Source organism: Gymnodraco acuticeps, unplaced genomic scaffold (genome assembly GCF_902827175.1).
Source record: "Gymnodraco acuticeps unplaced genomic scaffold, fGymAcu1.1, whole genome shotgun sequence".
Lineage (NCBI taxonomy): Eukaryota > Metazoa > Chordata > Actinopteri > Perciformes > Bathydraconidae > Gymnodraco > Gymnodraco acuticeps.
The window spans coordinates 1,345,804-1,361,108 of NW_022990238.1; the positions used below are offsets into that span (position 1 = coordinate 1,345,804).

Consider the following 15,305-nt stretch of genomic DNA (forward strand, 5'->3'; position numbering starts at 1 on the left):
TACACCCCACACTGTCAAGTGTGTAAAGCACAGTGCACCTCATGTATTCACTGTCATCCTCAACCACAGTGAGACAATGGTCACTGTGTTGCATTATGTAATGTGTCTACTGTCATTTCACCCAGAGGACACTACAACAGGACCTTCTCTTTGACTTGCTACAAGTTACTCCTGGATGGGCCTGGATCAAAAGCGTGTATCCCTCTGTGTGTGTATGTGTGTGAGAAAATGTGGGTGTGTGTTAGAGAATGCTACACTATTGAAAGATGTATAGACAAGGGAACTAACTCAAAGCTATGTTTGTGAGCCAGTCTGAGGGACAGAAAGATACAGCTAAAGATTTAGTGAGGCGAGAATGGGGAGATAGTATATGGAGGCCCATGTATAAGAATGAGACATGAACACTAAGTTATGGATGTGTGTGAGCATGCTGGTGTGTGTGCGCGCATGGCAACATTAGGCAGGCAGAAAGACAGGAAGCACTGCTGTGGGGAGCAGGAACAGCGGTGCTGATCAAAGCCCAGGCGGGTGACACTATGGGCGGAGTGCCATTGTTTATTCACCAGCCACCTCTCCCTTTTGGCAGGGCGAGGTGAGCATGTGTGCTTGTGTGTGGGTGCTTGTGTGTGGGTGTGTGTGTGTGTGTGTGTGCGCGTAGAGACAGACAGAGAGTTTGAGACAGAAAGAGTTCGAAGATACAGAGTTGGAAAGATATAGGGTGTGAGAGAGAAGAGACAAGGCCTGTGTGTGTGTGTGTGTTTCTTTATACCTTTCTCTTGGCAGGCTAATGTGGGCTTGAGTTCTGTCAGATTTGGCAGCTGCACATTTCAGGCACACACTCTCTCACACACTGCCTGTGCACACTGCCACACACGCACACATCGTGTACTAAAGTAATCCCAATAACCTCCCTATTAAACTTCACATTCACCTCCACCCCCTGCGTCTCATGAAGGGAAAAAAACATTTTCCCAAGAAACCACATGTAAGGAAACAGATGACATCAGGAAGTGAATAATCCTCTCACCTAAACGCTGGCTATGTCCCAATGTGCTACACAGGCTTCCTCTATATTGGTTCCAGTTCCCCTTAACTGATATGAAGAGACTGGACAGATGAAAGCAAACACACTTTCATGTTGCTTTCACCTTCGACAGTCCTTTGACACCGGCCTGGATCCAGAGTGCTTAAACTGCCCACTCCTGGCTTGCCCATTATGAGATAATTGGTAACCTAAATATAACTGGCTGCAATTCCCGAATGTGATATCATTCAAAGGCAACAAAGGTAGGAAGTAATGTGAACAATTGGAAGGGCAATTTACATGTTTCTCTTTATTTGTTATCCAATGTGTGAAACGTCAACTTCCTGTTCCTGATTCATGGATGTGTTGAGGTTTAGTCCACATCTTTTTGAATTTCCCACTCCACTATATTCATGTGTGGAACATAAAAACCAAAACAATGAGCTAAAAGAGGCTAAAACTTCGAGAGTTGGGTTCAACAGTACAGGAAGCCTTTTCATATAAAGAAAAGGTAATTTATTTGAAAAGTTAATGTATCATATTGAGCTATAGGGTGGTTAAAACAGATCAAAGCTACTTAGTGCCTAAAAGTCTTTCTGCTCATTTATCTCAACAGGCGATCGCACTAGCTGCACACGTCACGTCTGCAACACACACTATTTTATTGAGTCCATTTCCTATTAAAACTGAGAAAGGCCTGCAATACAAGTATACACCAAGCAGGCACCCACTCAAGTGCTTATTCCTACATGAACACACACACACACACATTCAAAAATACTCCACCAAAAATGTCACTTATACATAAAAACCCAGATAATGAGCATACTTAACTGTACTACGTTGTTCTAAAAAAGGGCTTTACGAGATGCAACGGTCTCCGCGGTTAACACCCATATTTAAGAAGTCACAAGTACAGTAGAGCCACAGAGGGAGCTAAATTCAGGAGAAATGGCTGAACGGGCCTGGCGATGGAAAAAAAAAGGGACATCTGATCCGGTGCAGCATGCATTCTGAACAACTGTTTTGGGATTATCCCAATTCAAATGCGCGGCTAACTTTGATGTTATTTTCTTCCCCTCCCATTGTCTGAAGCCCCTCGCTCTCTTCATAATCCGAGCCCTTTGAAGTGAGCAGCATGGAAACAATGTCAGCAGGCGACACACTCCCTCGATGGCCCACTGACAGCTCTCCGCCATTTCTTTCAGGCTTTTTTGTCTCTCTCTCGCTTTTCTTCCCTTGTCCTTCTGTTTGCTGTCTCAATCCTCACACTTCCTCCACCCTTTTGTTGGTTCTTCCTCTCTTTCTTCCCCTTCATTGTGCACCATCTCATCAATCTCCTCTCCCTCTTCTTTCAAGTTTACACCAAATATTTATCTTATATCTTATTTTCATAATGTTCTTGCTGTTTGACACATCTTACCTTCCTCTCCCCCATTGATTATTCCTTCCACTCATGTCTGGCCCTTTAATAAGCATTCAAACCATTAATTGAAGTCTCATTAGCGGGTGGTTAACACAGGGGGGATCGTAATAATGAGGATACAGATAATGGAGACAGAATGCCTTTGTCTGCTCCCAACACAGATGCCAAGGCCCGTGACTTGTAACGCAGCCTACAACGGGGGAGACAGAGTGTGTGTGTGTGTGTGTGTGTCATGGTATAGTTAGATTACAAGCGGCAGAGCTACAACATGAGCAATCAAAGCCATAGTTAGTGCCACCAAGTCTACATTAAACACCATTACATAATAAAAAACACTTACATTTAAGATGTAATGTGTAATGTTTATGTAGACAGACACCACGAATACTGACGTGATGACATTTTCATGGTTCCCCACACACAATAGGATAGAAGATTAAAATGTATTTAACATGTTTAATATTTACGATTTCAAATATCGTCTTTATGCTCATGCTATATTTACCCTGCCCAAGTATGTGTAGCTGCATCATGGTGAAATTATGTTTCCGTAGTTTTTAACCTCAATTTAGACATTTTTGGCAAGCTCATCAGCTCATCTTTCTCAGTGTTTTGCGTGTGTGCAGCCCCCGCTTAAGATAACTTCCTGAAGCTTTTTCTTTTTAAATGTTGAATGTGTTTTTGAACGAGTGACAAAGAGATTCTAAAAAGATCATCTGGACTGAATGATTTTGGCCACATAACCACGACCAGCCTTTACTGTCAATCATATGGATAACAACAGACATTTCAGGCATTAGGTGTGCAAGCAGGTCCAGGGCAGGCTGGAGCAAACTGATATTTCCGAGCGAGGGAGGGGCTCACAGATCTGACTCCTTACTATGTAGGCAGCTGCGAACCACAAACAGACAAGGTTGTGTTTGGAAACATGTCCTGATCCCAGACACAACAACTCTTTATTTAGGGAGCCACACCCAATCAACTGCCACCATGTCCCAGTGTGGTTGCTAGGGCAAGAGGCTAGATACAGTGCAACTTTCCTGAGCTACCTTTGTCACATGAAATGACTGAACACTGGCAGGGAACAGCAGACATATTTATAAGGTTCAGCCAGACACAGAGCACACAAGCCACTTAAAGACACTATGGAGTTTGCAGCTAGCCATAAAAATGACAGAGCGTGTGCATACAAACTGTGACCTTGCTTCAACAAAAGAAAAGCGACCCGTGTCTACTCCATAAAAGTCAAATCCAGACAAGGCTTTTTTAAGGATGTAGTTTATGGACGCCCCCCGTTCTCTTAGTCTAAAGGTTTTCGTTTGCAGATGAACACTACATAAACCACTTACACAGGAAGTATATAAGACTGCTGGGAGAATAACGAGATAGGAAGATTAGAGAGATGGATAAAATGGCACCTTGAAGATTGACCAAAGCTGGTGCAGATGCTCGCAGCCATACAGCTTTGAATCCCCCACATTAGATGGGATAGTGTATGTATTATCCAAAAGAAAGCAATAGTGACTCACTGTTCTATTCTATGTATCTATATAAAACATGTTGGAAAAAATGTTTTGTGGGAGCATTCAAAGAGGCTTACATTTATTTAAATGTTATATTGCAATCGACATGTTTTGTAAGACTTGATTTATTTTTCAGGGAAGAACTTTGTAACCTTGATAAGAAAAGTGCTACATACATAAATATCAATATCATATTACAATATTGCAACATGTTGCTCTGATTCATTACTACAATCATAAATTAAGTTACTAGATCAGGGGTGCCCACACTTTTTCAGCTTGGGAGCTACTTTTAAAATGACCACGCCCAAAAGATCTACTTACTGCTGTATAATAGTGCGCCACATTTGCGCTTCAGATGAGGAGGTGAGGCCCCCTCATAACTGCATGAACCCGTATGGCACAATACAACTCAGACTGGCTTACCTGTACGTCAATCAAGTGGCAAATGCCATAGTAAGGATGGATGATAGGCTAACTTTTGAAATAATATGGGATACTTTATAACACCATTGCTCTTTTTTTCCCTTGAAGTTTGTATTTCCTTCCAGTGTCATTATGTCTTCTAATATTCTTGGGGCTGCTCTTCATTTTAGCTGCTTCTACTAACATATGCTGACAAAACTTCAATAATGGAGTAGTATCACTCTGGACTTTACACCTAATGAGTCATTAAGGTTCCTATGACAATGTTGATGAATGCAATCAATTGCATAAATTCCTAAGGGCCCGACACTGACCTTGTTGGCTCGATCGGCGTGGTGATTTATTGTCCTCCTCTCCTCATCCCATCGGACATTGGACTCCTCCAACTGCTTCTCCATTGCTTGCTGCTGACGAACAGCCTCCTCCTTCATGTAACATAAAGATGTCTGTAGCTCCGCAATTAACTATAGATGAGAAGAGACACAAAATAAAATGTGACTTTTAATTTTGAGTTGGAAAAGGATTGGCAGAAAATCAGCAGATGGAGAACTAGCCACATATTGTTATACCCAAAAAGTAAAAATATCTGCAGCATGCCTATCTGCTCTTGGGAAAGTGTTCCCATTGCCTAACAACCTCATGTGTTTTATGAACTTTAAAACAAGATATAAACTAAAAGACCAGAGTGCAGAGGAAACCTGTTGCCAGATGCAAAATGCAAAACAGGTTGACTGAACAAAATGCTGATTTGCTTTATTTCACTTGTCTCAGAAAACCACTCGTATCAGATGGAAAATGCTTTCGTCATGGTTTTGGATGGCAGTAACAATCCCTTTTTTTCCCCAGTCTCATGTCTTTTTTGAGACAAGACAGAAGACACAGAGAAAGCAGAGAGAGCGAAAAAGAGGGAGGTTAAAACAAAATAGACAGGAAGGAAAAAACAACTTCCTTTTGAAGAGCGGAGTGACTTTGTGTTGGTGAACTTGCGGTGCACACCAAGATGAAAAGAAACTGGCTCTGCTTTGAAATCCTCCAGTCAAAAATTAACATTCTATTTAAGCCACTGTCAGGGAAAGGCAGAGAAAATATGAGAGGGAGTAAAAGAGAGAGGAATGGAGAGGGAGGGGGGGGAGAGAAAGAGAGAGACATAGGAGATGGGGGGGGCAGTGCTGCTGCTTGCTTTGGGCTAGCCAGATAATTGTTTACCATGTTCAAACTCAGGACTAGCCCTGCTGGAATCTGTACATTGTGTGGGAGTTAGAGTAGTGCGGGTCGACCACAGATAGACAGAGACAGGGGGAGAGAGAGACGGGGGAGAAAGAGAGAGAGAGAGGGGGATAGAGAGATGAGAGGGAGATTAGGCTTATTTTGTCAGCAGGAAAGCCACATGAAAGCAACAAATGACACATTATTATGGGAACATCATTTCTGGGCGTAATAATTATTTTACAATATGGATTTCCTGCCCTGCTGGTCTTCAGCCCAGGCGGTGGCGGCACTCTAAACATGTGAACTCAGCTGTCTGTCTTGTTATTCCTGTACATGTACACACACCACAGCACCTTTCTCTGTCTGATAGCCAGCCAGGCCTTTTAAAGTCTGTAATTGGTCTGGTTAGACTTGTTTGGCATCTCTTTAGGGCTAAAGGCAGGCTTACCTCTCCATGAACCAGAGGTTACAATGTGGAGAGAAATGGGCAGGTCTGATTCACCAGAGATAATGAATAACTTATGCTATAAAACAATGGTTAAAACCATTAATACAGGTGACTGATGTTGAAATAATCACAACCTCTTTATTGCGGCATACACCTCACATTTGGCGAGTCTTTTAAATAATGAGGTGAAAACCAAATGGCATGTGACAAATCTTCATTAATGGCTATTTAATGCATTGTATCATTCTGCTCATACATCAGAAGGTTTGAGTGGAATAGATGAGTCAATTAATCATTTAGGTAAATAAAACTAATCTGCAACATTTCTGAAATAATTTCCCACTATATTTCAATATTTTGTAAGGAATTATTTGAGTGACTAAATGTAGTTTAAATAAAAAAATAATGGCAAACATAATGTATTGTCAGTCAATAACAAGGTACGTTGTTGTTTAGTTAACTCTCAGTGACGACTTTATCACTTCCAGCACATTTAGTCATGAACTTATGTTTAAATGTTTATTTAAAACTGTAACTGATTTTCACATACATACCACCGAATAAAAAAAAAAAAAAAAATTAGAAAGAATTTATCCTTGTGTTTCAGAAGTCAAATATTCACTTCAAAAACATTGTTTTGGTCTCCACCTACTCCTGAGGGAACCATCTGGCTCTTTAGCTGCCACTATGTTAACTATGTTGTCTTTGTCTGCTAATTAGTGTTGGGCAAGTAGCGTACAGATCTTTTTCACTGAACACTATGTCCTGCTATAACTGGAAACGACACTGATGAGAGTAAGTACCAGTGAATCTGCGGGCTGTAAACCCAAAATAAAGCGTGAATAAACAGTAAAAGCTGCGTTGAGCCGAAGAGTCGGGCGATGATTCTCTAAAGGTTCATCCCTACATTCGAATAAATACTTTAACAGACCCTTTTTGGTTTATACATGCCTAAGAGGTCACATGTGAACTATTATTCAGAAATAAATGAGTTATATTTGCATATGGAGTGAACTTCAACCCATTTCTTCCAGAACACGCACTGTGCCTCCCATGGCAAATTCCCTTCCACCTCCTACCTACATTACTCCTACGGTGAGACGTTCAGGGATAAAGTAATGATCTACCACCCACTGTAGCCTGATCATTAAGTGGGGGAAAAGAGCACAGCCCTGTTCAGTTCACAGGTCACCCAGGAGGACCACTCACAGCCAGACGCTTAACACACAGGATTGGATTGGAGAGACACTAATTAGGAGAGTCTGTGTGTGTGTGTGTGTGTGTGTGTGTGTGTGTGTGTGTGTGTGTGTGTGTGTGTGAGAGAGAGAGAGAGAGAGAATGAGAAAGGCAGAGAAAGAGAGACAAAAGCAAAGATGTAAGAGAGAGTGATGTGTGTGTGTATGCATGGTAACATATACCCTTATGGGCTGTGTCTCCAGACCCCTCAGGATAATGTATGGCGTGGTATGTTTTTAATTGGGTTATTAGCCATGCAGTTGGGCTGAAGAGCGATGCCCCCTGTCAGACACGCAGGGGTTAACAACTGGGGTTAGCCTTTGAGGTTCAAAGGCCTCTTGTTTACATTTGACTGAGCTGCCCCAAGGGGTAGGCAACAAACCCCCCCACCTGTTCCACCTTTTAAAACAAAGCCAGCGACAAATAGTCTGCATTAATCACGCTTATTATTAATGTTTGCTCAAAAACCCTGCACCTTCAACAGAACCCTCTGTATAACAAACACACTTCCTCAAAGGTGTTGTATTCCACGCACAGAGACTTGTCTTTAATGTCAGAGAGTGTTGTTTGTTGAACCCGTGCCAGTTTTGTGTCCCCAAAACAGAGGATTAATCACTTGTTGCTTTGTCTGTGGCGGCGCACCGCTCCGCCAAAGCGGGCAAACATGGCTGAACTTTCGCACAGCATCCGACTTCTTTTGAAGTCGAGCATTGTGTAACCTAATAAGCTACCGTTTTCTCACAACATCTGCTTGTCAACCCCGCTTTCAACTCTGCGCCTTTGCCAGCCAACCCAAAATAGGGGGATTTAAAAGAGGAGAAGAAAGAAAGCATAACAACAACCCCCCCACCCCTTTGAATCTCCTCTTCGGGTAACGAGGAGCAATTACGGCCAAATGATTGTGATATTTTACCCGGCTACATAATCAAGAAAACTCTTTTCTTTTGTAATGTAAACACTACTTAGGGGAGTTTTGGATCTTTTAAACTGATGAGGTTAAATCTGCCTAAACTTTTGGAGACATTTTGCTGAATGACAGAATGTGTCCTGGGAAGTTAAGAGAAATAATTACCTCAGTTTTAAATTGGCTCTGTCTAAGGAGACAAGCATAATGTGAAACACATGGCCCTCAATTGGAAGTGTGGACAGATGATACCATGACATGAGGCAGAGAAGCAGGTATGGAGATGACGTAAAGAGGCATTATAGGGACGGGAGAGAGGGTGGAGGATAATTCTAGTGCGATTAATCTGATAGGGCACAAGTGCATCAGTGTCACTCTGTGAAATATAATTAGTGACTTTAACTGATCTTTAAATATTGATTCATACTACTGCTTCAAGATGTTGCAGAAGCTACTTGCTAGCACAGATTCTATATGTGAGCTATCAGTAGCTCCTATGATGGAAGTACACGTCAGGACAATGAGAGCTACAGCGATAGCACACAGAGTCATTGGCAAATCATGTTTTTTCTTCTACATGTTCTCAATGATGTTGGGGTTTGCTGATATTAAATACAACATAAACGTAGAGAGTTAAAGAAGGATTAATAACTACCTGCTTTAGAGTCGTTTTTTTCTTTTGTAAACTAGGTAGCAAAGCAATTTCCAGTGCACATCGGTCTAAATAGAACCACAGAACAAGTGTGCACTACAAAAACTGCAACACGAGTGAATATTTATGTAGCACGGTTAGATTTTTAACCATTGGGGAAATAAAGTCATTTCTGGCCACCTGATGAAGGTAAGCCTACTATTTACTTTTCTATTTAACTAACTAGGAGTTCCCCTTGCATAATAGCACTTGGTTTTCCAGTTATCACATATTGATAAGTGCAGCATGAAGGTTAACTATGTGTACTATAAAGAGATCCAGCCTATCAGTATAACACTAGACAGCCTGTCCTGACTTCACACAAATCAGGAGGGCCTTTCTCCTCGGTAACACCTCTGGACATAGGAGATGAGACGGAACAGGAAGAGCACAGAGAAACACCTGACAGCAGAGTTTTAGATTTTCTTTTTATAACATGTTCAGTGTTTTATGTGTAGATTTATTTGCCCGAGTTCTGCACAGACCTTTTGCTAGTTATGGGATGTGTGTTTGTGCCTATCTGCTTTAGGGTAAAGCGCAAGGTGGATTGCTGTGTGTGTAAGAGTGTGTGTGTGTGTGGTTGTGTGTGTTTACGTATGTGCTTCCTCACCTCTCCCATGAGTACATTTATCCAATCTTTAAAGTAGCACAGTTGAAAAAGAGGCATATACAATGAAAGAGGGGGAAAATGAAGGGTAGAAGAGAAAACTGATTACCTGGGCAGACTTGGCGAGCTTCTGACTGTACTCCTTCTCAATCTGCTTCAACCTGCTGTTGGCCTGCAACATGAAGGGAGAGGGGAGTGTGAGAAAGAGATATGCAGACAGACAGATAGGGAAACACAAAGAGAGAGAGTTGTGAAATTGAATCTTCTGTTAGGAAGTGCACACACTCCCCTCTAAACTCACACACACTCACACACACACACACACACACTCATGTTGACCTCTGCCTCCTGGCAGTGTGTCCCGGCGGCACCGGCCTGTGGCCCCTTGGCACAGCGCCAGTCCCAACGCTCATGTGTGCCAGCAGGTAGTGACGGGCATGGTGCACCACTCCCCTTTGATCCCATGCCAACAATTCATCACTTTATAAGAAGGGGGGCAGGCGGGGGAATTAAAACGTTGATGCCAATTAGCTATAGGGAGAAGAAAAAGAGAGATGATCGGTGGAAGCTGGGAGACACAACACGGCGGAGATGGAATGGGAGTGAATGGGGATTGTTGTTAGGAGTTTATTGAGCGGCGCTCGGCTCTTTGTTTTCAGTTATTTCTCTATGGGAAGCTAGCCAGCTGGAAGCAAAGACTGTGAGTGTCTAATACAAGATCTGCCTCCGCTCGACTAGCTGTGCCAGAGTTTCAATGAGAAGCTGAAAAGTGGAGTGAGATAATTAGGTGTGAAGTGCTGGAATTCGATGGGGCTGTCGATGGCTGACTGTACGCACCGTGACACAGTCTATACAAGTACTGTAGATAAACTATAGCTCAAAAATAATGGGGGATTTACAGTAGGTCATTGTTTGAAAGGCAGGGTAGTTTTGCACACAATGTACACAATATCTGTTTTTTGTATTACTGCACATATTTTATTTCATTATATTTCAATGGAAACACTGCTATATTTGACTATATTTCTTATTATTTTTTAATGTTATTATAGTTTTCTTAAAATAGTTCTCTATCTGTGTTTTGATTTTTTTTTTTACTTTTATGTATGCACCACAACACCAAGTCGAATTCCTGGTAATAAACGTGTTTCTGATTCTGATTTTTCTGGGGTTGTTTATTAACTTAGGCCATTGATGAGCCAGTGATAAACAACAAAGAAAAACACCTCTCTGGTTTTAATTCTTAGTTAAAAAGAAAGTGGGAAAAGTATCCTAAAAACACCATGGAGAAATGTATTTATAAATGTCTTGAAATGCTGTAAACCTGATTCATACACAAAAACGCATACAGCAACCAACACACACACACCTGCTTGACTCTCTCACCCTGACAGCCACTGACAGACGGAGAATCTCTAACAAACACGGTTTCATTGAACACACCCGACACAGCCATCAACACCTGAGCTGCATTTGGACTCTGCACCCCATCCAAACACTTCCTGACAAACACCGCCGCCCGGCTTTGACCTGTCACCGCAGAAACACAGAGCCGTCACCAAGGATACCAGCCTGTCTTCCTGTGCCAGGACTCTGTGAGTGGCAGCCTGCTCGTCCCTAGGGGCCCTATAGCAGCTGATGAGAGAGGGGGAGACAAAAGGAGGGTGTAGAAGAGGCGAGAGAAAGAACTGTGTGTGGGAGAGGGGCGCAAATAGAGTCCTTCAATGTTTTCTTTTACAGCTGACACATTGGTTGTCTCCTTTTAATCCTGCCGACTACTCCATCCTGACTACAGCTTAGGTGAAGATACTATTGACTACGATTTTGGGGAAATATTTCATAACAATATGTTTTTCTTAAAGTGGTAATAAAGGATGAGACTTCAATGTGTCTCAGTAGTGAAACTGTTAACATCAACTAAAGTTATAAATCAGATTCACCATTGTAATTGACTGTGAGGTAATGAGGTGTGTGTGACTCTACTGTAAATGACACACGTGAGTGTATTCGTGGAAACATATGGTCATATTGAGATGCAGACAGGCTCAGATGTTTCATAATAACATAACGAGCTTGCTACTAGCCTATTCCTTTTACATACTGCCACTCAGGGGGGTTTAGCAGGAAGCATTGTACCACATCATATATTATACAGCGCAACCATCTAAACACATATTCAAAATGGCTGGAAATAGATGAATATGTGAATAGAACATGCAAGGAAAAATAGCCTAGCAGAACTGTGACAAATACAAAGGGAAAATCAGAGTTAAATTAAAAGCCCAGCCGTGTATGTGTGTGTGTGTGTGTGTGTAAGTACTTTCAAAGAGACTACCTGTGCCCTGCCAAAGGCATTTTTGTGCTGAAGGCACTTTGAGGCTGTATCAGGCTCTTCAATCGCCTCTTAATCCTAGCTGTGTGGAGTGCGGCTGCTTTGAAGTGTGTGTGTGTTTGTGCATGTGTACGGGTACTTGTGTGTGTGTGAGTGTGTTAAAGAGAGTGGAAGTGGATCTGAAGGCAAGGCATGCACCGCTTACCAGAACGTAATTAATAATCTGCAGTGGGAACCAGGCCAAACACACACACATATAGACACATACGGACATGTGCACACTAAAAAGACAATTGACGGGAGTGGCGGAAAACGTGTGACAACTTTCTCTCTCTTACACACACACACAGACTTAGAGATATGCACACAAGCCACACTTTTTCAAACACAGAGAATGGACAAACGCGACACATGAAGGCCAAACACACATTCAGGGTTTGCTCTGTCAAAGGGTCATTTGCTTAAGGTGTAGAGTCTCATTTTCTTTGGAGTGGACTGTTGTATTGTTGCTAAAGGAGGAAGAAACCAAGGTAAACAGTTCTCAATCGAGTGCACTCAATAGTTCTGCGCAGGATATTGCATCCATATGGCGTTTCCAATCATCTCGCATTGCTAAAGAGCAATTATGGTTTTCAGTATCTTCTTAAAGCTGAACTGAAACTGACGTAATGGCGATGTCAATTTCCACAGACAGAACGAGCACAATGTGACACGCAATTGACGGGTTATTCGGTAAAGAGCATGGAAGTTTCTAAAGTGATGAAGAATGTCACATCATGCTCTTTTTAACGGTTTGAACAACAGCTGTGTATTGAATAATAGGGAGGGTTAGTTTCTTTGCAAAAGAACATGATTTGATATAAAAGCTTTTCCCCATTGCTCCGCGAAGCATTCCATTTTAGTGGCAGCATTATTTGTAAATTCACAACAATCCTCTGTTCACTACGTATGTCTCTCAGAACAATTATCATAAGAAGTCAATCTGCCAGCGAGGGAGAACTGGGAGATGTTGTTTGCTCGTTTGTCTGTAATCATTTCTGTCTTGCTGCGTTTGCCTGTGTTTCTATGCGTTGGAGAGAGTGTTGGTTCGGTAATGACAAGAGACTTTATTTCCATTTCACAGTTTGCCATCACTGCCTGTCAGTACTGATTCTCTTAATCCCTGCTGCTCACTGTCAGTGCAGCATCACAGGAAGTACAGAAATAATGCATCACACAGGCATGGATACACAGATAAACATACACCAAACACACAAGAATCCGTATGTTCAGTGAGTACACACTCAGCATGATCTCGGTATCAGAAAACCAATTACATCCATTACCATCAGCGTGAGTGGGATTAACAACTAACCCAAATCAGAAGGTCAGGAAAAAAAAGGTAGTTTGAGGTTGTGAATGCTTAATGGATGGAGTCGCTTGTGGAATCACAGATTGCTTTAACATAAGCAGGTGGACCGACTTTCAATCACAGAAAAAGTAAAGTGTCTAATTTATGCTTTTCTGTGTACAGATTTGTGTGGACAATTGACATGATTGTTAAAGGTGGGGTAGGTACGTTTGAGAAACCGGCTCGAGATACACTTTTTGTTACATTCCATGGAATGCTCTTAACATCCCGATAGCAATGAATATCTTAAGTGCTTTGACAAAAAATCCATAAAGAAATGTCTTCTGTGGAAGCCGTAGTACCGTAAAAAGCACGACCAATCATGTTAGCCGGCTGGGCTAAAATAACTGGATGGCCTACCTGCCTGTCAGCCTTCCATCTGTGCACAAACTTATCTCGTGCCCTCATTGGTCATGTGCGCGTTCGTGTGTGTTGGAGGAGGAGCTCTGTGAGGAAGTGGCAGATTTTTTGTGTATTTTTGTGTATTTTCAAATTCTAGCGCACTCGAGTTGGTTTCTCCAAAACTACCTACCCCACCTTTAAGCTATGACAATTATATTTATGCTAAAGGTGATTTTACTGGTCATTGAACTCTGATAGAACTGTGATGTTGCAAATGTATTATCTTTTCAATTTACACACGGCATCTATTGCACGTCTGTCCGTCCTGGGAGAGGGATCCCTCCTCTGTTGCTCTCCCTGAGGTTTCTCCCATTTTTCCCTTTAAACTGTGGGTTTTCTCCGGAAGTTTTTCCTTGTACGATGTGAGGGTCTAAGGACAGAGGGTGTCGTATTGTCATACTGATATTCTGTACAAACTGTGAAGTCCACTGAGACAAATGTAACATTTGTGATATTGGGCTATATAAATAAACTGATTGATTGATTGATGAAATTCTGACTTCCTGCCGAGGTAGACCAAACTCGCATCTATGTATGCCTCCATCCCCACTTTGATCAGTAAGTCTGCCTGATGTTCAGATGTCGGATGAGTTGAATTCGGAACTTAACCCAAAAAACAGAGCCCAATATCGTCGTGTATCACTTAAAACTCCACTTCAAACCAAAGTGTAATCTATAGCGTGCAACAAGATGGGAGCTGCCTGACGCCATGTTTTAATGCGATTGAGAAAGTGTGTCGCTTCCCTCCCTCTTTTTGGATGACTTCAAAAAGTGAGCAAGGGAGCTGTGTGATGTTTTTTTGGGACGGCAGAGTCTTTACTTTGACTCTTTCATCTGCTGGGTGTGACTCACTCACTCACTCACTCACTCTCACTCTCTCTCCGCCGCGGGGCCCGATGGTGGTGCGCACTGAGGAAACGAGGAGCTCAGACAGATCTGCGCATGCGTACATGTGCACAAACACACAACATATGTTCACACACAAACGCTTGAATGTGTTTTTGTGAAGCAAGCTATGATGTAAACATAAACCAATAGCAGTCACATTGATCCAATAATCTGAAAGCCTTACACTCAAATGTCTGACTCTCTCGCCTACAAATCTGATCCTTTGCTTTGCCCCCCCCCCAATCTCTTTGTGTCTCCCATTTAGTGTGTTAGTGTGAGGTGGATGTGGGCCTTCTTTGATCAGCCTATGTTTCTCTCCTCCTCTTCTAATCCATGACCAACTGAATAATGTGATTTGGTATATCTCCAAATGGCAGAGGACTAACCTAATAAGTCAGCAGTGACAGTGGGCAAGAGAGAAGAACAAGACGTGGCTACGACAACAACAATAACAACAACCTCGTACCACCATCTTCTGGCTGAGAGAGAGAACGGTACACACACACACAGGAGCTGAAAATCAAAGCTAGTGTAGATTTAGCGATTTAGATGCTAAACAAAATGTTGTCAAGTGTACAATAATAATGTATTCTCTGTGGTTTTAGAAAGGATAAACAGGTTAAAAAACGAATTCACAACACTGTATCATCATTGCTTGTGGTCTCCCTGTGTCAATGTAAACTGATTTAAAAAGCACACAGGTCAAATCAACAATTACAGAGGTAGCAGTGATCCACACATATTGATCCACAGAAAAAAGGAAGCCTGGAAACAAAGACCATGATCAGTCAAAATTCAG

At 42.1% G+C, this 15,305-nt stretch overlaps 1 protein-coding gene across 6 annotated transcripts in view; it reads right to left on the reverse strand.

The window, feature by feature from the left end:
- Nucleotides 1-15,305, reverse strand: part of cep112 (centrosomal protein 112) — a 116,353-nt gene that overhangs the window by 30,985 nt on the left and 70,063 nt on the right. For all 6 annotated transcript variants that reach the window (XR_004569354.1, XM_034220021.1, XM_034220019.1 and 3 more), the window contains 2 exons: nt 9,604-9,666; nt 4,714-4,863 (listed from right to left, as the gene is read on the reverse strand). Coding sequence is in view for 5 of the 6 variants with exons in the window: in XM_034220021.1 (XP_034075912.1) it covers nt 4,714-4,863; nt 9,604-9,666 (213 nt within the window). In the remaining variant the exon portion in view is untranslated. The remainder of the gene's footprint in view (nt 1-4,713; nt 4,864-9,603; nt 9,667-15,305) is intronic.